Source organism: Botryllus schlosseri, chromosome 2 (genome assembly GCF_051294905.1).
Source record: "Botryllus schlosseri isolate E-star chromosome 2, Bs_hap1, whole genome shotgun sequence".
NCBI lineage: Eukaryota > Metazoa > Chordata > Ascidiacea > Stolidobranchia > Styelidae > Botryllus > Botryllus schlosseri.
Window position 1 is genome coordinate 25411645 of NC_137237.1, and position 23979 is coordinate 25435623.

Here is a 23979-nt window from a genome sequence, read left to right on the forward strand (position 1 = left end):
CCAAGCTAAATTTCGTACAGAAAGGACAATATTGATATTCCTATTTAGTTTGCAATTACTACAGCAAATTGAAGATACCTGAGAACATGATTAGGGCGGAACAAAAAATTCAATTGAATACATTGGATACATCAACATCATTCAACATATAGCCCGACCGTGTAGCAATTATAAAACAATACATGGTGGGCGTGCTATTTCAGTGGACGTTTTGTTTGAGCGGTGAGTTTATTTATCAGGCGTCCCCTCCTAGGTATATCAATTTTCCCTTGAAATCGTGTTACTCAGTGAAGATACAACTTGGATAGGATTTCATTACAATGATGCCACCATTGGGAAAACGCTTCTTGCCTGGAAAAACCATGTACCATCAACGGACGCTCTGTCATTCATTCTGGGCTGATATGGAATCGAAAAGTTGTCTTTGTGTTTATACTTTTCTTTGCATCCACCGTTGATACTGAATCGTCATCGTGACAGGGAAACGGTATATTGTACCAATAGTGTATGGGTCTTGGTATTGGCACGGATAGCAATCAGAATCCATCAAGCGCCGCGATATATTGTTCGATATTATATTCCGTATAACACGTATAGTAATTTGTTATATTTGACGGGTTCGTTCGATTTCTAGAATATCCCTACTGTAGTATAGAAATATATGCTATATATGATCTTGATGCCACCCAAAACCACCGTCATGATATGGGATAATCTCACAAATTCCTGCTCCGTTCGTATATAAATTACTATAGTATGCCGTAAGCTAATCAAGAGTGGACGGAATGCCGATGCTATAGTTGAATCGAATTTCGTTTTCGTGATGTTGCCGAGACCATGTCCATAACGCAGGCATATCCTGACTTGCCCATCGACTGCTGCTATACTAGGGCTGTTCAAAAATAACTTTTTTTTACGGAGTCCAGCCATTCACTTATTAAATCGTCAGGTTTCCCTAAAAAACGCTGCACACAAAATTTGGTTCAATTCTAACAAGTATAGGAATCCGCAGATCCAATTAAAATTTTTAATTTATTAGGGAAAATTTTAAAAAAAAATTTAAATTTTTTTGCCAACTCCATCAAATTGTTGAGCTGTCTTCAAAGGCGATGCAAAACAAATTTGACTCAATTCCAACCGGTAGAAGCGGAGTTATGTGAGTTTTTCGCTGATAATTCTCGGATTGAGTCAAAGTTGTTTTGCATCGCCTTTGAAGACAGCTCAACAATTTAATGGGGTTGGCAAAAAAATTTGAAATTTTTTTTTTAAATTTGAAATTTAAAAAAAAAATTTCCGCTAATAAATTAAAAATTTTAATTGGACCTGCGTAGTCCTATACTTGTTAGAATTGAACCAAATTTGGTGTGCAGCGTTCTTCAGATTAACCTGACAATTTAATCAGTGAATGGCTGGAATCCGGGAAAAAAAGTTATTTTTGAACACATGAACAGCCCTACTGCTATACGCAGTACGCATACACCCTGAACCCCGTATATATCTTTTATTTTCTATATAGATAGCTTCTTCGGTCCGTGGACATATGAGCATGCGACATTACAGCATGCGGCACCTCGGCATGCGACAATTTGGCATGCGACACATGAGCATGTGGGTTAAATTACGGGTTAGGGTTAGGTTAGGGTTGGATTTATGGTTGGGTTAGGGTTAGGCTTTAGATTAGGATATATATAAGGGTTAATTTCAGGGCTATGTTTCGGGTTAGGGTAAGTTTTTGGGTTATACAGTCACATGCTGATGTGTTTTATGCTGAACAATCGTTTTCCAATGTTGCCGCATGCTCATATGTCGGGCAACCACCAATGGGTTGCGGATTCGAGCCTTCAAGGCCGACCGATTTCGATTCCAGAATTCCTGCCCAAGTGTTGGAGGTTTATCTAGGCTCCTCCTCGCCACGTGATCCGCGTTAGCGGGTCTTATAAAAAGGCTAGAAGTGGACCGTGCTGCAAGTCGGTAAATACGGAATAATATTAAAGATTACCGGACTGGTGTTAAATGACAAATGTAGTCGAAACACCATGCGTATCAAACAAACAAACACATTGATTGGATTGTGGAAACAAACTGGTAGGGGATCACTGCTGTAAGGTTCAAAGCAGGGCCTTGGAGCCGGAGCCGGAGCCCGGAGCCCCGGAGCCGTGCATTTTCACCGGAGCTGGAGCCGGAGCCGGAGCTCTACATAAAATTCAGCTGGAGCCGGAGCCGGAGCTGGAGCCCGTTATTTGAGGAGTAGCTCCGGCTCCGACGTATTTCATAAGATGCTATTATATATGCAACAACCACATCTGCTGATTTATCATAATTGAACAGCAGGCCTGAATTTTAATGCTGTGCACAGCAATGGCATAGACTAAAGTGCGTTATAGTGCAACTATCATGGTATCGACAATTGACATGTATTCATTATGACGTCACAAGCCGGCACGGCGGCACCTATGTCTTCGTTGCTACATCGGATGTTACTGACGGCTGACAGACTCTGGATTACTATAGATAACTAACCTACGGGTAGATTAGTAATACATATATAGACCAGGAATGGCCAACCTTTTCGGCTAAAGGGGCACATGCAATTTACGAACGAGTGCGTGGTCCACTAGCCGCGCCAAGCGGGTAAAGTTTTTAAAGTTTATAAATGAACTAGGTCAATAATATTATTACTTGAGCATATTGCGGGTCTACTGTATACCGCCCACTAGGCTCAGTTTGCAAGGACACGACTATTCGGCGTCTGGCCACATCGATATCGAAGGTCTCAGATAATATGCGACAATCATTTTGTGCCTACATTTAACCGTCGACGATCTTTATGCGAGCGCACACGAGAAAAGTCTTTCTCCCGTAATTGCGAATACGGTTAGACTCAATCGGGTAAATTAGGCGTTTTTCTTTCCTTTTAAAGTAGGAGGTAGGCTACCAAGCAAGAAATCGTGTGACAATTAAACACTCGAAGCGTGAAGAAAAATTTCACTACTATTTTAGTTTATTGTAATGTACGACGATTTACTGAAAATGTGACTGGACCCTGGATCTGCCAATGCGTCGGAACTGATATTTTAGTCATCAACATCCCAAGTGTCGCAGCCAGACTTGTAATTTTTGGGTGGCATTGCAAGTTCACAATCTGAGCAATTCATTTTCGATAATATAATAGGAAATTACCTCGCGGGTCACGCAAAACCCTCTCGCGGGCCAAATTTGGCCCGCGAGTTGGCCACCCCTGATATAGACAGGCCCATTTGATAATTTCAGAGCCGGAGCCGGAGCTGGAGCCGGAGCAGTGGTAATAATGCGGCTCCGGAGCTGGAGCCGGAGCCGGAGCTAATGTATGATAGAAGAAAGCTCCGGAGCCGGAGCAGTTTAAATTTACGGCTGCTCCAAAGCCCTGGTTCAAAGGCATGCATATACTCTTGTAATTTGACACATTCGTCAATCTTGCATCGGTGACTCAGCGATATTTTTATTTCTTTTGCTATTTACAATAGACAGAAACATATCTTAACGCAAAATATCCATACGGTCACACAGACCAAATATTGCCGACATTTCGAACTTGATTCACCGTGTGCTAACATTCCCTAGTGATGAGAGTCAGCCGAAAACCTTTCAATGAACAAATCAGGAATATGAACAATGGACATATTGATTCTTGCAATTCATTCTGATGTGTCTATTATGATAACCAAGTGCGGACTAAAAAATGACTAGAAAAAATTATTGACTCAATACTGTGACTACTCGATTTTTCGTACAATCACTCGGACTCGACTGAGCTTGGACTTAACTCGATGACAAACAAATGACTCGACTTGACTAGAAAGCTGTGAATGAATTGTAACTCGGAGCCTGAGACGGGGTTAAACCCGCTAGACGCCAACCCGCCACACGCCAAACGCCACCCTGCGGCTGAGTCTCTACGTGGCGTCTGGCGTCTGAACGTGTTGAAAGTTGAAACGCAGACTGGCGGCTGAATCGCTACATGGCGTCTGGCGTGTGAACGTGTTGAAGCGCAGACTGGCGGCTGAATTGCTACATGGCGTCTGGCGTCTGAACGTGTTGAAACGCAGACTGGCGGCTGAATTGCTACATGGCGTCTGGCGTGTGAACGAGTTGAGACGCAGACTGGCGGATGAAGTGCTATATGGCGTCCAACATTTTAGGACGCTGTACTACAACATGGCGTTCGGCAATTTTGTGACGCCGCGTTAGATATCGGAATCATGAACTGAACCACAAGTTTGTATTTCTTTCTAATTAGAGATATAATTCTATTGCTAGGTTTATATAGCTCAGTGGTTGAAACGCAGACTGGCGGCTGAATTGCTACATGGCGTCTGGAGTGTGATCGGCTTGAAACACAGACTGGCGGATGAAGTGCTATATGGCGACTGGCGTTCAACATTTTAGGACACCGTACTGCGACTTGGCGTTCGGCGTCTGGCAATTTTGAGACGCTGTGCAGTGTGCAGGTAGCCAGTTGCATAGCGTCTGGTGTATAGGATATGATTTATAGGCAAAGTTACTCATTGAGATGGAAGGGAGTGCTGGTGAATCAAAGTGATTTATCGCTGCATTATTATCTTCCTCGATGGAGGAATAATGTCTGGTACCATAGTGTCCTATATGGTGTTTATATAGCTCAGTGGTCTCGACACAAGTAAATCTCACGGCTCAATGAAATCGGTCCACGTCATACTTTAGTTACATTTAGTCAAAGGCAAATTGACGGCGATTTTTGACTGGCTTGCCGACCATTCAATTTGATGAAACGGGTATCAATTGAAAGCTGACGCTGCACTGATTACGAAAATATAAATAATGTTTCGTTCGATGCCCTGGAACCCCCATAATAAGCCTCGAATTTTTAATTGTTATGGAAATTGACATAGTGACGCAACAATGCTGTCTGGCGAAACGAGATCGACACTATGCTGCTACAGTTATTTGTTTGGTTGCTGGATGTGTTTCCTTGTAGCAATGGCAGAAATGACTTTAGCTGAGGACTTGACGCACCTTATTAAAATCGTTACAGTTGAAGAAAATAGTTGCAGTCCATGCGACATCAGTCTTGAAACTGTGCAAAAGCTACATGATCATATTGAGGTAGTACACTGGGCTAACCGTGTAGAACATACCGTCCGGCCAGATTTACAAGGTTTGTCGATATTTTGTTTTATAGCCTACTTGCATACCGTCCTTCGCACTTCTTAGAACTAGCCTTTTTATTCATAATCGCATGACGTAGCTGGCTAGCGACGTAGTTACGTAGATTACATCAGACGCAAGACGTCAGTACGTACAAATTAGACGCAGCCCGTGGCGTCTGCCTAGCTGATATATCCGACGCCACGCGTCGACATATACAAGTTAGATGCACCCATGGCGTCTGAATAGTTGATATACCAGACGCAAAGCGTCGGAATGTACAAATTAGATGCATCCTGTGGAATCTCGATAGAGGATAGACGATATACATACAGACTCGAAACGGCGACAATCGACATGCACAATTTAGACGCAGCCCGTGGCGGCTGCATAGCTGATATATCCGATGCCACGCGTCGACATATACAAGCTGGATGCACCCGTGGCGTCTGAATAGTTGATATACCAGACGCAAAGCGTCGGAATGTACAAATTAGATGCATCCTGTGGAATCTCGATAGAGCATAGACGATATACATACAGACTCGAAACGGTGACAATCGACATGCACAAATTAGACGCAGCCCGTGGCGGCTGCATAGCTGATATATCCGACGCCACGCGTCGACATATACAAGCTAGATGCACCCCGTTACATCCACTGCAGCAGATGGCAAACGCCAAAATATCTATTTATCCAATACTCAGTTTGAAATTCTTCTTCTTCATTTAATTGTAATTGTATTTGCAGCATGTCTGGGTGAAATACTAAATTCAGGGGTATCCTTTGCCCTCTCAATTCGGAGTTTGACATTTTAATATATATTTATACAGGTATATAGAATGACATTGTACTCCAAAAGAAAGTTTGTGACAAGTCCAAGGACTGAATTGGACAGGACTGATGTACAAAAAGATGGATATAAATGTGGAGTACTTGCTTTGAAGGTATTTGATACTTTCATGTATAATTATGTAGTATGGCTCGAATCGAATAAATGATTTGTACCCTACTCTCACTAGGCTGCTGAACTCTACTGTACAAGTGAGGCATCAATTCCTGATGTAGATCTACAGTTCGATCATTCTGCACGAGCTTGTGAAGACTACCGAAAGTACTATGGCCAACTTCTACTTGATGAGACCGGTATGATACTCCATGTCACATTGATGTGAATCAAGCAAAATTATAATAATATCAAACTATTTTCTGTACAGATGACGGAGAATTGGCAAATTATTGCAATGAATGAAGTAGTCAAATGCAATGATCACGGATTGGGTATGGATTTGAAAAGTTGATTTGTCCAGTATGATAATCCAAGTATTTTATAGGTTGCATGTGACGGCTGTGACCGGCGGACATACCAGGATTGCTGTTACCCAGGGCAAGATCTACCATCTGGTCATTTTTATTGTGCTCGTTGCACTGCAGAATAATTTGAATATAGTTACTTGAATTCTCATTCATCTCCATGCGAGTGTAAGGAGGGGCAGCAGAGACTAGTCAGGGGGAACCGGAGCTACGCAGTTGTTTTTAGTTATTAGGATTACTGATTTCGCAAAACCTGGCAATAGAATTATATCTCTAATTAGAAAGAAATACAAAATTGTGGTTCAGTTCATGATTCCGATATCTAACGCGGCGTCACAAAATTGCCGAACGCCATGTTGCAGTACAGCGTCCTAAAATGTTGGACGCCATATAGCACTTCATTCGCCAGTCTGCGTCTCAACCCATTCAGACGCCATGTAGCAATTCAGCCGCCAGTCTGCATTTCAACACGTTCACACGCCAGACGCCATGCAGCAATTCAGCCGCCAGTCTGCGTTTCAACACGTTCACACGCCAGACGCCACGTAGAGACTTAGCCGCAGGGTGGCGTTTGGCGTGTGGCGGGTTGGCGTCTAAGCGGGTTTAACCCCTGTTGCGGAGCCTCGTGACTTGGTTACAAAACCCTGCAGAAATGACAACCAATATTCCTGCCGCTGGTCTGCAGAAATGACTTTTGGCTCAAATAGTTCAAAGGGATAGCCAAATTTCTGATTTATTCACATTGCTACATACGCGATGAAAAATTATTTCAACAAAACACGTTGTCCAAAGAGCACAAGTAACTTATGCGCATGCGATTGGTAGGCCTATTGGTTTACCAAAGTACCAAGACACTTAACGTGGTTATCAATGTCCGTCCATAATGTCCTATATGGCTTGGACTGTGGGCACAAGCAAATATCACGGCTAAGTGAAATTGGTCAACGTCACACTTTCCATTTGGCTAAAGGCAATTTAACCTTAATTTTTGACCGGCTTGCCGAGCGATAAATTTGATAAAAATCACCTTAAAAAAAACGAGTGACTTGACGTGACTCGAGTCACCTTGGAACATCGATTGACTTGACTTGACTTGAGTCAAAATGTGCAATGACTCGAGATGACTCGCGACTCGAAGGTAGTGACTTGATCCCAACACTGGTTCACAAATCATATTCATGTGGTCCATGATTCTCCCTCCACTCCATGGCTAAGAGCAAATCGGCCTCTTGGAGTTTCACTGCCACCCAGCGTGGCATAAAATGGAAATAGTTAGCTCGGCACTTCTGATCAACTATACGTATGGTTAATGGAAACTCTCGTGACGGCTTTCCGATATAGAATTCATTTTGTTCATCGAAAGCGCCGAATATATGTATGCATGTAATTGCGTATGTAGGATAGGGTTGCCATACGTCTGGAATTTCCCGGACATGTCCGGAGTTTCACTGTTCGAACTAGTGTGCGGGAGGAATTTTTAAAATATGCTAAATGTCCGGAATTTTGAAGACTGGACGTAGGCTCATAATTTTTTCGTAAATTAACGTGAAAACATTATTTTGGGGAAAATCTATGCTGATGCATGATATTTTTTTCGCGATGCGCGCGATTTACTATCACATATATTGATTTTAATATGGGGACCACCACCCTCGCGAAAAGTGCCATAAAATATAAATAAAAACAACCTTCATTTACTGGAATAAGCCTAATTGTAATCGCAATTATAGGAGAACGGTATTTTCCTAGAGATCGTTAAGGCCGTTTAAATGCAATATTCAATGATAGTGGTTCCAAACTTGGCGATCGTTTGCCTTTATTCTGTGGTTTGCGAATATGATGAACGTATAATCAGCTTCCAAAATAGCCCGTGAGTAAGTCTGGGCAAAGGTGCTGACTTCTTTTAGTAATCAGCTCGTCAAATTTTGATCCGGGCCACGAAACATTTTCAAATTGGAGATGGAGTCGTGACCATAAAAGGTTGGAAACCACTGAATGTGGGGTGTTTATAACGCTCCGTCGTGCGCATCGGCATAAGGCTGATCAACAATCTTATGAACATGACTTACCAATGTACAATTACGCTCGCTGTATTTTCGAACTCATCATCCTCCACCAGCTCTACCACTAACTCTGATCATGTGGACGAAGAGTATAGTAACTATAGTAACTATATAGTAATATATGGAACAACCAATATTAATGACAGAATTCATTCAAAAAATCTAACGACCAGATGCATTTACAAAACCAGATTCATATAGCAACCCCCCCCCCCATCCCCTAGAAGTTGCATCGATTACCCTATGGTGGGCTGAAAATAATAGTTTATTTGGGTGGGGAGGGACTGAAAAATGTGGTTTCGGTCCCGGCTACATAACACACAGCCACATACATACTTCTGAATACGGCTGGGCACATACTCGAATCTGAATCGAGTATTAATTTTAATGATTCGAGTCGAGTACTGAAAGACGAATTTTTCGAGTAGGCCAACTGAAAATATACGCTCCTCACCACTGAAAGTTAATTTATCAACCAGAATTGTGGTTTCGATACTATTTTCCACTGTGGAGGCCTTGGAACCTTTATTGACCTATAGCAGCATGCGAAACATATTGTACAAAGCCATGAACGTTACTGGAAATAACACATTTACGAAGTCATGATCATCACACAACATTGTCACGTTGTAATCAGTGCAACGAAATCGGTAAGGTAGAAAAAAATGCGACAGTATCTTTAATGTTATGCATGTAATAGGGATTATGTTCTTTGTCGTGGCATAAAAGGTACATATTTGGAATATTATATTCTGTCATGACGTCGTTATGAGTGATACTCGATTACTCGACTCGACTCGAAGCATATACATAATATGTGATTCAGAATCCAATCGCACAGGCACTCAATTTTGCCCAGCCCCACTGCTGAACTGGATCTGGACCACCTCTGGTTTATGAGCAAAGCTTTGCTCGTGTGACGTCAAAACTCATTTTTAAATCCTCTAGTGGGCGCTAAAGAATGTCCCGGAATTTGTGTCACAGAAATATGGTAACCCTAGGACGAGCTAATGCACATTGCACAGCCCATATTTACCATCGAACTTTTTCGCGATTTCGAGTCAGTTGCTCATATACTTTCAACCAGATTTTTCGGTGAGACGTTGAATTTATTTCCAAAAATTATTGTACTCATGAAACATGCTGAATTGCTGGTTTTATGAGGTTTTCCAACTAATTGCCCCATCAGCTCTCCTGGATTGTTATTACTAACAATGTTCGACGTTACGCGCCACTTTAGGGATTTTTACATGCGCGAATCTGCATGATGCAAAGAAAAAGACAGCCTATCAAATTTTCTAACATCTTATGGGTTGTAGATAATTTGAATGATATTTTGTGTAAATAATTTCACGATCTCGTCCATAAGCTCATACAAGTTTCTTCGAAAGTATTTAAACAATTACGACATAATTTCTATACATACTTTGTAAAACTAAACGGCGGATTTTATAACACTTCTTTAGATAACTTACACAAACTGAGACATTGCTAACCTGTTGTAGGCCTATATATTGTAGATCTTTCATGTTGGTTGTTATAGTTCTTGAAATAGTCTAAACTTTGATTGCCATTAGCCTCCCAGTGTGAGTGAGAACGACTCATTTCGAGCCTGTCCTGGTTACTCGCGTAGGCTTGAGTTCAAAACGTTTTTCATACTCGGCATGATTGGTTTTCATTTGACTCCTGTCCTAGTAGTACGATACGTCGCTCGCTGTCCTAGTAGTACGATACGTCGCTCGCTGCAATATACTCATTTACTCACCCTTATACCCACAGTAAGATGTGTAATCCGAGACCGATATCTCATAACGCTCCAATAAAACCAACAAGTGCTTTGACCAAAATCCTGTGTGTCTCAAACATAACCGAACGGCGAACAATTTCCCAAGTACGCGATTCCCTGAGTTCCATCCCACCTCTGATATTTTTTTCATTTTTAGTCGTTATTATAGAAAATGTGTTTTCAGCGTAGACAGGAAAATAAACCATGGTTTGTTGCGTATGCATAAAAACGACCAGCAATCCCGACAAGACAGCACGCGGGGTCGAAACAGACGAACTAGACTTCGGACGGAACATATTGCAGGTAGCGACGAATAACAGGCGGCAGCAGCACCTCGTCGAGAGCAGCGGGCGGCATGAAGCGTCGAATTGCCAGACGGCACAAATGCTTCAGGGGCATCACCGAAACTTCCACCTCCAGCAGGCTCAGCGAACCGTCTGTGTGTCTGGAAAGGAAAGGACCATCAAGAAACGTTAATGGGCAAAGCGAAAACAAGGCAACGGAGCGACAAGTGTTAGATTGGATGGGAAGATCGCGCGCGAAGCCTTTTGACAAAGGTGTTGTCAATCATATCCCGATTATGTACGTACGCGATAGTGTTCACGCCACTGTCCTCTATCAAATCGATTGTTAACGCTTATTGCTGAGGATCAGTCGCCCAAAAACACGCATTCAGACTCAATGTACCAAATAGCCTGCTTCTCAAATTTAGACAGCTATAAAACTTTGGGTGGTTCTCAAGGGTCACCATATGTTCTTCTTTTGCATGAAATTGAAAATATCCTCCGAGGACGCCTAAATGTCCCCCTTTTTTAGTCAACACCACAGAAATATCGTGGGTAAATCGGGAATCCGAGGCACAGCGATGACCTCATTTTCTTAGTCCGCACACCAAGACTTCCAGTAAATATATATAAATCAGCTGTTTTCACTTTCAGAAAAGCAACTTTTATGAATTTCAAAAAGTGTCCTCCCTTTGGTATTCCAAAATATGGTAACCCTAGGTTATGCAACTCTTCTACGACCGACATCATCACAACCAGACAATGTAGGCCCTGCTAGCACGATATCATAGTCTAGTTTCGAGATCGCATCTATTCGCGGCACCATTAGTTAGACGCCAAGGCGCATCTCGCAATTTCAAAATAGTCACCGCCGATTAACTGTCAAAAGTGTGCGACCTCTCGACCAAACCTACTTTTCGAAATTACTCCCTGCAGTAGTTTTAACATGTCTGCTAAATTATTACTTCTACTTGCAGCGGAGTAGAAATTTACATGACTTTTACTTGGGTAGTCACTAGGGATGGTGTGAACGTGAGGTTCACGTTCGCGTTCTGTGTGTGAACCTCCGAAATTTAGAGGTTCGCGTTCACAACAGAACCTTGGTAGGTTCTGCACTGTGAACCTTTTTCATATATTGCAATTTTCACTTCATTATAACATCTTTGGTTCATATTAATTGCATTTCAACTGCGGGCCACTCTATATGCATGGCGCTGGCAGCATTAAAAATTAACACTATAAACGAGCATGCACCTTGACAATCTCAAAAGTTTTACTTGCTTTGTAACAAATGTTTACTCGAAATATTCAGCTTTCCGTTTGTGAATATTTAGTGTCTCTCTGCTGTGAGTTTGACCTGCGATCACACAACATCACGAGCGAAATACGTAGTCAGCGAATGATGCTTATATTCAACCAATCAATGAGATTGATATCGTTTTCTGATGCAAAAAAGCTAGCAGGGGTACGGGGCAATCTTGACTTCATATCTTTACTGCATCACGAGAACCAAATCCTTGTGATTGAGGTGTTGTCTACTGCTGTAAAACTTGTTATTGGGGTAATATCGGTAGCAAGTATAGAAAACAGTTTTACACTCAGCTCAATATCAATGTAGCGATAGGCTACTCAGACGCCGAATACATTGTCCGGTCTGGCCTAGACCGTTAAGGCGTAAGCTTATATTCCCTGGTAAGTCCTCGTCGAAATTGTTGGCAAAGCGACGGAAGATATTGATTTTATAGGAGTATTATATCCTTTGATTGCCTCAGTTGAAACATTTAGTGACGTTTAAAACGCCAACATGTACTTCTGCATTGTGGCATGATGTGGCCCGAGTCGTCGCTAGGTATCGTGTACGCTAATATAGGCTATCACTTCATTGAAAGATAGGGTTGGAATTAGCAATATGACGTCACGTGACGTCATGAGGTTCACGTTCGTGTTCACACAGAACATTTCAAAAAGGTTCGCGTTCACACGAACCTGAACCTTTCAGAGGTTCACACCATCCCTAGTAGTCACCTGACTACTTTGACTCGATCTAAATTCTTCATTAAGGTTCGGAGGAGGCCTGTCCTATGTGTACAAATTCACAACATTGCATCTGCTGCGACTTGGGTAACATCAATGAATGCTATAACTCCGTAAGGCATCTTGCTTCAAAGACTCAATATTGCACATTCAACGTTCTACCCTGACGCATACGACCGCCGAAAACTATCTCGAAACGGCAAAAATGAAACAATACTTCGCGTAATCACAGTGGGTTGCATACGAATACATTCTCTTGTCATCGTCCAGCGATCTGTTCCCCGTGTATGATGCTGCAATGAAAGCGGTGTCAACGAAAAAGCACTACTGCTACGCATACACTGATACCGCCCAACAACAGCGAGGCGCCGCATTTCCGAACGCTCGTCCCGCAGTCCGTAAAGTGTCGCTTTTAAGCACCAGAAAAAGAGATTCGACACGGCAGTGACGGTGCGTCACCGAGTTCATAAAAGAAGGAAAATCTCACCCCACAGCGATCGTGGATCCGTCGGGCGAAAACGTACACGACGCGCCGGGTTTGTTGACCTCGGTCGACCGCGAAGCTTTGTTGAACCAAAGGTTCCAGACGCGTAACCTGGACAGAACGAGATTGGCATTTCATTGAGTGTGCTCTTGGGGCTTGGACTTTCTCAGAAAGGCTGCGTTTTGGCGCGACTTCAAATAAATCGTTCTGAGTTCTCACGACTAAGGCTGGGTGGGTACACAGATTCGAGTAGGGCGAATAGCACCGAAATTAACAACGAGAAGCATGGCTTTATACTTTCTTTCAGCACCGCAGAAGGTTGTGCATGCGCATGTTCGTGAATATGTCATCATAGTGTCCTATATGGTGTCGACACAAGCAAATCTCACGCCTCAGTGAAATTGATTCACGTCACGATTTCCATTTGGCTACAGGCAATTTGACGGTCCTTTTTGACCGGCTTGCCGAGCATTAAATTTGGTAAAACGGGTATCAATCGAAAGCTGACTCTGCAATGAGTACGAAAATATAAATTTTATTCCACTCGCGGCCCTGGAACTCCCACAATCAGCCTCGAATTTTTCATTGTTATGGAGATCGGCATAGGGATGCAACAATGCTGTCTGGCTCTTTTGCTATTGAGCTACTCTCTCGTTTCGCCTACTCGTACTCGTACCCGTACTCGCACTACACTCGACTCGATCCAAACGACTTGTTGACATGAAATTTCGTGGAAAATACCATGGAAATTACGATATCGATTCCAAAACGCTATTACATGCTAGTTGCCTATACAGCTCCAAATGACAACAGAACGGTCATTGCATACTTTTGTAACTGTGGTTATTTGTATCTCACTAAAATCCTAATTTCATCCGAGGTCTTTTTAGCATCAAATCTATCGGTGAATAAAAAATGTTGCGGTCCGGTTATTTATGAATTGTTCTAGGCCGGAATGACTGGGACCTATAGTCACGTTATTTTACTTTATCATATATGACGCGCGAATTCGAATCAGGATTCCTGTCTGTTTAATATCCGAACTCCTTACATCTATGTTCTATATCGCCGCTGGCACAAGTCACCAAGGGATATGAAGAATGAAAGCAACTACATTGAGTAATGATTGATCAGAGATACACGTCTCGACGGCGCCAGGAAGACAATGATCCCCATTGTATTGACAATGGTTACTGACAGGTGACAAAATTACTGCTACGTGCCGCCAAATCGGGAAGACATATCGTTTCGTCCGTTCTACGTTGAGCGAAACCTACTTCGAAGGACATGATACGAATGGATTTCGCAGTCCCCTGTTTGACAAAGCTTAAGTGACTGTTGTCTAACTGCATTTTTAGGCTACCGCAGCTGCAGTTTCAGTAAATCCGCGTCATTTTCGTGAGTGAAATCAACCCGAAAACAGGCGATACCGACCCTGTATCGCATCAAGATAAATGCTACTCTTGAGCTTGAACCTATTTGTGCCACCATTAGTTGTTCTGCGTCTCGCCAGATAGGATGTTGTTTCGTCACTCTCGAGTATTAGTACTGGAGGCTTAACCAGGCTCTTCGCCACTGGGTTGTGCGTTTAGGCACGACCGAGGTCGCCTACAGAATTCCTACCAAGGTTTGGGGGTTTATCTAGGCTTCTTCTTGCCACCCGATCCGCGTTAGCGGGTCTCAAAGCCTAGATCGAAAGTGTATCGTGCTAGAAGTTGGCAGATCAGGAGTCGTACTGAAAACAATATCGGCTTGGTGTAAATGAATACTAAACACCAAGAATACTAAAACAACAACCACAATAGCGTGCATTACAAAGACGATTCAACTTCTTTCCAGAAGTTGCTGTCCTATTCGAAGCGTATACCCCGGAAGCCAACGCTATATAAGTGGTGCCCGTGCGTACGCGAAGCGTGCTTTAACACCCGAAGAAGCTCAATTACTAGGTTTCAGAGATGAGCGGAATTAATAATAATTACTAATCCAAATCTTGTTCCGGATTAGAGATTCGCAGTACGCCCAGATTCAACTCTATATCCGGAAATGACTGATCTTTTTATAGCCACATGGAAATAGTAATTACTAGAGATACTATTCCATAACGGGGTTAAACACTGAACGTTGCATTCTGGTGTTAAATTTTGTTACGGCTAGGTTCATGTCATGCTGCATTCGAAGTAATGGCAGATTTGCCTGAAAACTCGCTCATTCGTCCAGCAAAACATCACACAAACGTCAGCAGAGAAGTATCAAACCTGTTATCTTCGCAAAGCGTGGCCAGTTGACTTCCGTCTGGGGAGAATCGCACACACGTCAGCCACGAACCGTTAGCACCGCCCGCGAAAATCGGCTCGGGAAGGGGGTTCACGTGACTAAAACACCAATGAAATTGAGTGAATGCGTGCGTGCACTAAAAGACTCCGTCAAGCTGCGTCACATACCCTAGAATTAACAACTGTTGCGTGGTCCCGGGATCCCATAATATAGCCGTCGTGTCGTTAGAGGCGGTGGCCAGCAGAGCGCCGTCGGGCGACCAGGCGCAAGACGTTACGTCATTTTTGTGTCCTCGCAGTGGCTTGCAATAAGAGGCGCTGCGTTTGTGCTCCAGCCTCCACAGTAAAACCTGCGACGGAGCGGCGTTGAATTTCCGCGAAAAATATCGCCAATAGGCGCTGTCGTCAACACGTTTGGCGGTGACTGAAATTGATCCCGGAAAGGACGAGTGACGTCGCTACTCATTCCGAAATGAGTTCCGGTCGACATTGATAATGATTTGGGATGGGAGCAATGACTCGCATTCGATTTCTCGAATCAGAATCGAGCATCGAAATTATGCGCCTCTTTTAACTAAGAAAATTATATATAGCTTCGATTCTTTCTTCCCACCGCGGCACCCTTGAAACCAAATGTTTACATTCGCTCTGCCGATCCTGACAGAGGCTGCTACAATATCATATCGGACCAACGGGACTCACCGTCCTTCCTTTTCCAACCGAGCAAATGAGCGGCGCGGTCGGGCTGCAAGAACATTCTAAAATCGGCAGCGGATGCTTGTTCAGCGTCAGCGTCATATTCCCGTCGTCGTTCAGGTCCCAGACCTTGCCAAACGAAAAGGGTTAACGTATGGAGACCGGAGTTGATCAAAGTACTTCAAAGCTACTCCAAGGGGAAGTAGAAATGGAGAATGGGTTAAAATTACCCAAGTAAGTAGTTTCAAAATGTGGATTTCGACGAGGGATCGTAGGTAGAACACGTCTTTACTGAACAATGAACACTTCTATTAGAGACGTGCCGACAACGAAGCAAAATATTTTACCTTCATGGTGCGATCCTTCGAGCTGGATATCAAAAGTAGTTCTTTGTCATTCATGAAAGACAGGCTCGTAATGCACACTCTGTGGTCCATCAAATTGTAGATCAGCTCACCTGCGAGCGAGAGGATGGAATAGTACAAACGGTAACAGCGATGCGATCTCTAGATCTGACATGTTTCATTTGTTCATCATTGACCGAAGACCGAGAATACGCTAGCCTACAAATTACCACGCACTGACTTCACCAATCATGATACGCAAGCTTTTCGATTGTAAAAATATCTTCAAAGCATTTGTATATCATTGCGCAGTGAAAATATACGCTTCTTGCGATAGCAGTCGTATAATCCGCTTGTAAGGCAGGTTGCAGGCACTCTCGCCAACAAAAATTGAACATATCACTGCGATACTATCACAACATCACGGGCTGTTCATTTCGGCTCGAAATCAATTATAGCCTGGAGCCATGGGCTCTGCACGTTTATATTATGTGGCTATAAGAAGCCGTGTGACGTCACAATCACTAGAGATAGGTGACGGAATAGTCACTAGAGAACGCACGTTAGTTTTTGCCAAAATTATTCCATAATGAAGAGCAGGAATGAAGTACGGTCGGTTAGCTACGGACCAACAAAATCGAAACAATGCAGTCAGGGCTATATGGTGGTAATATACACGTGAGGCATATGAATATTGAAATGTAACCGCGTCAACGCATATCATAACTATTTCTTCTCGGAGCCCGATTCAGGCCGTGATGCCCAACGCTGAAATTACGAAATGTGCGAGGTCTTTTGGGATCACAAAATCAAAATCACGAACTTGAAATATACGCGAGAGCCATACTCTCGTTACTTGAAAATTTTATATCCTTACCAGAATCTGGATTCCATAACTTGATCTTGCCGCAAGCCAGGCCGGTCGCCAATAAAAACACCTTGGATTTGTCAGAGTCGATCTTGGTGGATACCGGACTGAACACCATCGCCATTACACTTTGCGAACAATCGATCGTGTTGCAGTGAAACCTGAACACAACGAAGGCAGATTGGTGGTAGTGGTCTCACACGACAGGCAGTTTATAGATTTGGAGATACTGCACAGAATAGGAATTTGTGCAGTTACGAATAGAACCAAATCTGATCTGAATGTAACTTTTGTGCGAATTTCAGACTATAATGAATATCCACCGCAAATTAGCGTGAATTCTGCTGCACGAGTCGGATGTTTGTTGACCTCCGGTGAACCCCTGAGACTGGCTGGCTCAGTAAACCATCGGAGATCGTTCGAATCCAGGTCAAGAACCACCGACTTAGGACGTTTTACCACTTGCCTCTCTGCTCTGCTTATGAGGAGTGGGCAAAACGGAGCATACCAGACACCATCGCATTGCGTACAAAACAAGAATCGGTTTTCATAAGCCATTCGCCGCCTGTAGCCTGTGTACTGAATTTGTGACGTCATTTGTATTTGGTACGTTACTATATATCAAGTAATATTTTCGTACCTTGTAATTTATTTTGAGCTACGAGCATCGCCTATGCACGCATGCTTGCAGCCGGTCGTATTTTCGATTGGTAATTCTGCGCTATGATGATAGGCCACTTAGCTGAAGATGCAACTTGACGGACATGGCAAAAAAATTAACCGACCGTAAGCGTGGTTATTCGGATGGCAATGGTGGGGGGGGGGGTGCGATTGGATTACTGGCACACCTTCAAAGTTATCAAGCGCGACGCCTACGAAGTACTTGAAAACGAATTAATGACACCGCAGATTAGTATACAATTGAAATAAAATTGCACGGTTACAATTTCATAAAGATAGGCCCTCTGTGCGAGTAATTGCTACAACAACCAAGATTACCGACATGGGTCACAGTTTAACGGTTGGATTCCTCGATAAATTACCAAATACCGCACCCATTTACTAGCATTACCGCCGGAAACCATCGATGCACCATTCCTGCGGTCGAACAACCGACCGGAACCTCATAATGCAAGGTTGCTCAGTTGATTTTGAGCAATAGGTCTCACAAAAAAACAACAGCTCGACATTCCTGTCATGAATAAATTACGGCTAAAACACCTTCCAAAGGGCAATATAACGCTGTCGAAGTAAGCGGGTAACTACATAAACATCCGTGTCTCAAATATCGAATGAAAATGCCTGAAAAACATAATCCCGCATAATGGTTTGTGACGATGCGTAATACTACGTGCAGATTTGCAAAATGACAGTTATTACGACTACAAACCGTTTGGAGGTGTGGTAGACGAAAATTAACAGACAATTTCAATTTTACTTTCAATGCAAACAGATCTCAAGCGGAGTATTGGCAACGAAGACGGGCATCGTGCAAGTTAGGTCAGAGTCTGTAATACAATCGAAGCAACGCAAATTACAGCACAGGTTATGTGCAAGCTTTCGGGCGCACATGGCCATGGGCGCATGTAAGTGCGATTTCAAATGAGAACCGACAAGCGATCCTGATCACTTTCGATAACACTTGACGCGATTAGACACTATATCTGTTTCGGTCCAAACATCGGGGAATTATTAGTATTGTTACAACAAACATCCATGCAATCCATCAAAAAAATCCGCTAATAGTACAATATTGGTTCAAATCAACATTTGGTAGCATGATACCTGTAGCTATGCGTCTAGGCGATTTGTAAGCCCCATTAATGTAATAAACTGGTCGCATTGATATTGATTCATTGCGGTTATCGCGCAATAGGTCCTCAAGTTTGCATGTCCACTTGTCTAGATAGAGATTCTCGATTTAGTGAAAATCTAGCAATTACTATCGCGCAGTTCCGACAGTGGTTCAAGATATTATGTCAACCAAAACATCAATACATATTGCATTTCGGCCATTTTTGATATCCGACGTCGCAAGTCATATCCTAAACAGTAAGATTATAATGGGTAGAGCATTTGCAGTGAATGAATATTTACAAGGTGACACCATATATGACATCGATGCTGTTATGGCTGATTTTGTTCATACATATAGCCATCTTTTGTATATGAATACTGGATAGTATATCGTTAGAGGCATGAAATCTATGAAGTTAACGCACGATTCTGCCAACGACCGAAGTAATTAGTAGGACCTAAATAGTGTATGGATTGGTAAACTGTATAATGCACAATTGCACAAAATGTACATTCAACTGTAATCTTGACCTTACCTTGAACTATTCGAGATTGTAAATTATGCTCGGGGTGCTGCACAATGCAAATTCATTATAATATTTAGCCTCGCACTGTGCTTACATGTGAGTACAAATGTACTGAATCTGCACTTTCAATATCGGACAATTATATTGATTAGCCCATACCACTCGCCTGATATGTTATGAGGACACAAGAAGCCAATGGTCTTCGTTGAGTATAACAAATACGCCAAGAATGTACGCAACCGTTGTGACTAACTAATTCTGTTTCAATATTAACTAATATGAAACACCACGTTTATATCATTTCATCATCACTTATTTTGAAGATCACCAGTTAAATGATTGGACCTGTATGACATGTCAAAGTAGTTAAGCTACCGTTTACCAACAGCATCGCAACCGTTCCAGTTGCGGCACAAGGGCGAAGGGTGGAAACACACCAATGACTCTTGGGATGAAATCATGTTCACATCGATATTAGTCAAGATATCGTCAGATAAATCATCGTGCCTCTCGGTCTGAAACAGGCGTTTCCAACTCAAAGGTGGTAAAGGGCGCATTTCCCAGCTCGGTAGACGGCACTGGCCGCAACAAGGCGCAACATTACAGCACTTCTCACGCTATGAATGCAGCATTTAGGGGGCGAAACTATGTGAGAGCCAACGATGTAGCCTGAATCCGAGTGTAAATTGTGATATATGGCACTTCCCGAATTTGGCACTTGGTGAATTCGGCACTCGGTACGTATGTATTAATGTATTAGTGTCGTTAAGCGTTAGGTTAGGAATGTTAGGATTGCCATTAGGGGCCGCGAAGTGCCGAATTCACTGGTAATTTAACTGTCACATACTTTTGACATTCGGGATCATCAGAAACGGTTCGCAGTCGGACTACGTCCACGAAGCCGTTACCGCGTGACCACGCCAGCAAGGAACTGTCAGGCGAAAACGCGTTGCAATAGCTTTCCAAGGAGTTGCGACTACCGGTTCGTCCATTGTGCAATCGGAATCTCTGCTCTTGAAAGCCTTCTGCAACACAATCACGGGCAATGTACTTTAGGCAGAGACTAACGTACGAAAAATTCGCAAGACCAACCGAGAGCATGATCCTCTGCAAAGAATCTGGTCCTTGGCGTGACGTTTGAAGATTTCTTTGTCATTAATGGGTTGATCAATGTTAAACTTATATATCTGCAACATCAAAAGATCAGCGTGTAATCGGTCGAACAGTAATTTTGGGCGGTGTCTGTACTAGCCACATACTAACAAGTCATTGGCTATTACGATAAAGGCGTGTTCGCAATAACTCACACTCATGAGCTACGTCATCGAAATAACATCAGTCGTCAAGGTCGTAAAAATCAACATAGTCTCTTTGCTACTGAGTCGATTTGTTGTATCTCGTCCTATTACGATAACTTCGACTTATTTTGTTATCAACAGTAATTATTGAAACAGCGCACTGACCATGAGTGACGCATGTGTGAACACTAGGGCTGTTCAAAAATTACTTTTTTTCCCCGATTCAAGCCGGTCACCTCTTAAATCGTCAGGTTGCAGTAGAAAACCTTGCTCACCAAATTTCACTCGATTCCAACCAGTAATGGCCTCCGCAGATCCAATTAAAATTTTTAATTTATTATGGAAAATTAAAAAAAAAAAATTCCAAATTTTTCTGCCAACCCTATGAAATTGTTGAGCTGTCTTCGAAGACGTTGCAAAACAAATTTGAGTCAATTCCGACCAGTAGAAGCGGAGTTATGTGAGTTTTTCGTTGACAAATCGCGGATTATCCACCGATCAAGGATAATCCGGGGAATATCATCGAAAAACTCACATAACTCCGCTTCTACTGGTCGGAATTGACTCAAATTTGTTTTGCAACGTCTTGGAAGACAGCTCAACAATTTCATGGGGTTGGCAGAAAAATTTGGAAATTTTTTTTTTTAATTTTCCATAATAAATTAAAAATTTTAATTGGATCTGCGGAGACCTTTACTGGTTGGAATCGAGTGAAATTTGGTGAGCAAGGTTTTCTACTGCAACCTGACGATTTAAGAGGTGACCGGCTTGAATCGGGGAAAAAAAGTTATTTTTGAACAGCCCTAGTGAACACTGAACAGGAATATCACAAAACACTGCGTAATTATGGCAAATATAATGTCGCATTATTCTAAGTCATATAGAAAGTCGTCTCATATTCTCATGGCTGTTAAATTGCAAATGGTATAGGTTTTATCTATTCACTGACAGTGCGGGATTTGGAACCAAGACAATGAACTCTTCAGAATCACGTGTAGCGGCTGTAGGCATAGGAATAGTGCTTCACCGCACCATCTATGGTCCACCACAACGGAGTCTTATATAGGCTATTTAATGTATATCCACATCCAATCTAAACATAAAGCAGACAGAAACATCTACTCGTTAAATACCAGTAATAATGACATCGCAAGGAACATACCCTGTTGAGCCTTCAACAGAACCCTATTTCTAGCAGTGGATCGATACTTCGTATTATATTTATTGAATTATATATTTCCTCCGCTCAAGACACACAATGTAGATGTTGTACGCAAGACACAATACAATGTAATGAACAGATAGGAGGATGTCGAAACGTCCAGCTAAGGTTTCTTAACGTAGCATCCACCACGGTCTAGTGTTCTTGTTCGATCGTGATCTTGATAACATGGTAGTAAAAGACACTACATATGCGATGTTATGATGATCGAATATCCAATTTCAGACCTTGCTTAGTTGTTTATCTACATCACTTCCAAATTAAATTAATATCATATATCACATTCATATTTAATCGACCTGTAGAAACAATTAAGCGAAAGTGATAGCCGGTAAACGCAATAGATCGCATGGCCATCGGGACATGGGTGGCACTGGCAACCGTAGACTGCCTTGGCTTGAAAATACACTGGACTCAGTAAACTGTCTACTAGTAATGGAGTTTGATGTCGCAACCTAAACGACACAAATAAACCTGAGCAGTACAAAATGGATGGATAAACACATATAATATTTGACATTCCATATATTATCCAAGAAGAGGCCTTCAGCTATGAACATGAGCAGTATGGATGGATGTGTATAAAGCGCATAGAATATTTGACATTCTGTAATGTTTTCCTAAACACTGTCAGGTATATAATGCTTTACTTGGAAGACTTATTTATTGCTTTATGACATTCAGAAATGAGATCACGGTAGGCTATATCTGTGAGCCAGATGCAGTCCTCAACCAAATCATGCAGAGACTGTGTAGACTACTTTCATGCGGACTCCTGGTCATGTCTATTATTCCTATCTGATACCGATTACTGTGTCTGCGTTTTTCCTCTGTATCATCATTGTGGCTGTCTATTTGTTATGTATTTGGTTGGATGTTCTCTCTATCAATAAAGCTACATCTGAATTGTGCGGCACACATTGCCAACCCAGGCTTGAAAAAATCACTGTGTTGCTGCAGTCGGTCCAAATTAGCTCTATAGTCACATCAAATATCTTGAGAAAATAGGCTTTCATCATTTTTGTGATCAAATTTTTGAAATATCTTTGTTATGTAGTCCTTTCCTTTTTATTTGTGTTAACAGACAGAAAGAGAAAGGTAGTTCATGTGGTTTCAATATTGTATACAAATGTATTGATAGAACAATTATACCTGAATAAAATTAGAAAACTGTTCATCAGCTTCAGTCCTCAAACAGACTGATATATTGAAGAAAACACATCTATCAGCTTACAACTTTATGAATCAATCATCTTTACAAATCAGTAATTCATATGAGGTGGTAATTTGTTTCTACAGCGATGATAATTGATGGTGTGGCAAGCAGAATCGGGACAGAGACAACGCTGTCCAAACGTTTCGCAGACAGTTTGGCCCATGACATCTCAGCTAAGATATTTCCACCCGATACACTTCCGACGACCGATTCATATTCCTACTCAACCGCATGATATTTGAACATAAATTTATACTCTCGACTTTGTGAAAATCAAAATCTGTGATTTCTATCGCTCGGTCTTATGTGCATGCAATTTTAAAGCCAATCGCTCATCACCATTTTGTGGCGATTTCATTAGAACAGTCGTTATATTCACAATAACATCAGTCGCAGCACCAACATATCCCCCAGACACGATGTCCGAGTGCCAAAGCAGTCCAAACACACCCCAGACACGATGTCCGAACACCCCCAGACACGATGTCCGAGTGCCAACGCAGTCCGAACACACCCCAGACATGATGTCCGAACACCCCCAGACACGATGTCCGAGTGTCAACACAGTCCGAACAAACCCCAGACATGATATGATGTCCAAACACGATT

General features: G+C 42.4%; 1 protein-coding gene and 1 long non-coding RNA gene across 4 annotated transcripts; one reads left to right on the forward strand and one right to left on the reverse strand.

Moving 5' to 3' along the window:
- The first annotated feature begins 4497 nt into the window (after window positions 1-4497).
- LOC145434306 (uncharacterized) lies at window positions 4498-6629 on the forward strand. Of its 2 annotated transcripts, XR_013913325.1 has the most exons (5): window positions 4498-5173; window positions 5998-6111; window positions 6187-6310; window positions 6382-6445; window positions 6499-6629. It is a non-coding gene; the product is annotated as an uncharacterized LOC145434306 (long non-coding RNA). The 2 variants fall into 2 exon arrangements; XR_013913324.1 differs by having other exon boundaries at window positions 4499-6111.
- Window positions 6630-10339: 3710 nt separating this feature from the next.
- On the reverse strand, window positions 10340-20823 carry LOC145457231 (WD repeat and SOCS box-containing protein 1-like). Of its 2 annotated transcripts, XM_080335429.1 has the most exons (11): window positions 20727-20823; window positions 20482-20659; window positions 17320-17471; window positions 16446-16555; window positions 16105-16227; window positions 15571-15752; window positions 15385-15501; window positions 13133-13240; window positions 12994-13054; window positions 12863-12938; window positions 10605-10772 (listed from the first exon to the last, which is right to left on the reverse strand). In XM_080335429.1, the coding sequence occupies exons 1-11, from the start codon at window positions 20788-20790 to the stop codon at window positions 10753-10755; spliced, it is 1191 nt and encodes a 396-aa protein (XP_080191555.1). In that variant the 5' UTR covers window positions 20791-20823; the 3' UTR covers window positions 10605-10752. The 2 variants fall into 2 exon arrangements, with proteins under 2 accessions (XP_080191546.1, XP_080191555.1); XM_080335420.1 differs by lacking the exons at window positions 12863-12938; window positions 12994-13054 and having other exon boundaries at window positions 10340-10772.
- Between the last annotated feature and the right edge of the window lie 3156 nt (window positions 20824-23979).

Excerpts from the sequence above, each read along its gene's own strand:
- LOC145457231 (XM_080335420.1), bottom strand. The coding sequence starts at position 20,790 with ATGACAAAGAAATCTTCAAACGTCACGCCAAGGACCAGATTCTTTGCA. Across the intron at positions 16,556-17,319 it reads GTTATGGAATCCAGATTCTG|GTGAGCTGATCTACAATTTG; the intron begins GTAAGGATATAA and ends TCTCGCTCGCAG. Across the intron at positions 15,502-15,570 it reads CAACAGTTGTTAATTCTAGG|TCACGTGAACCCCCTTCCCG; the intron begins GTATGTGACGCA and ends TTGGTGTTTTAG.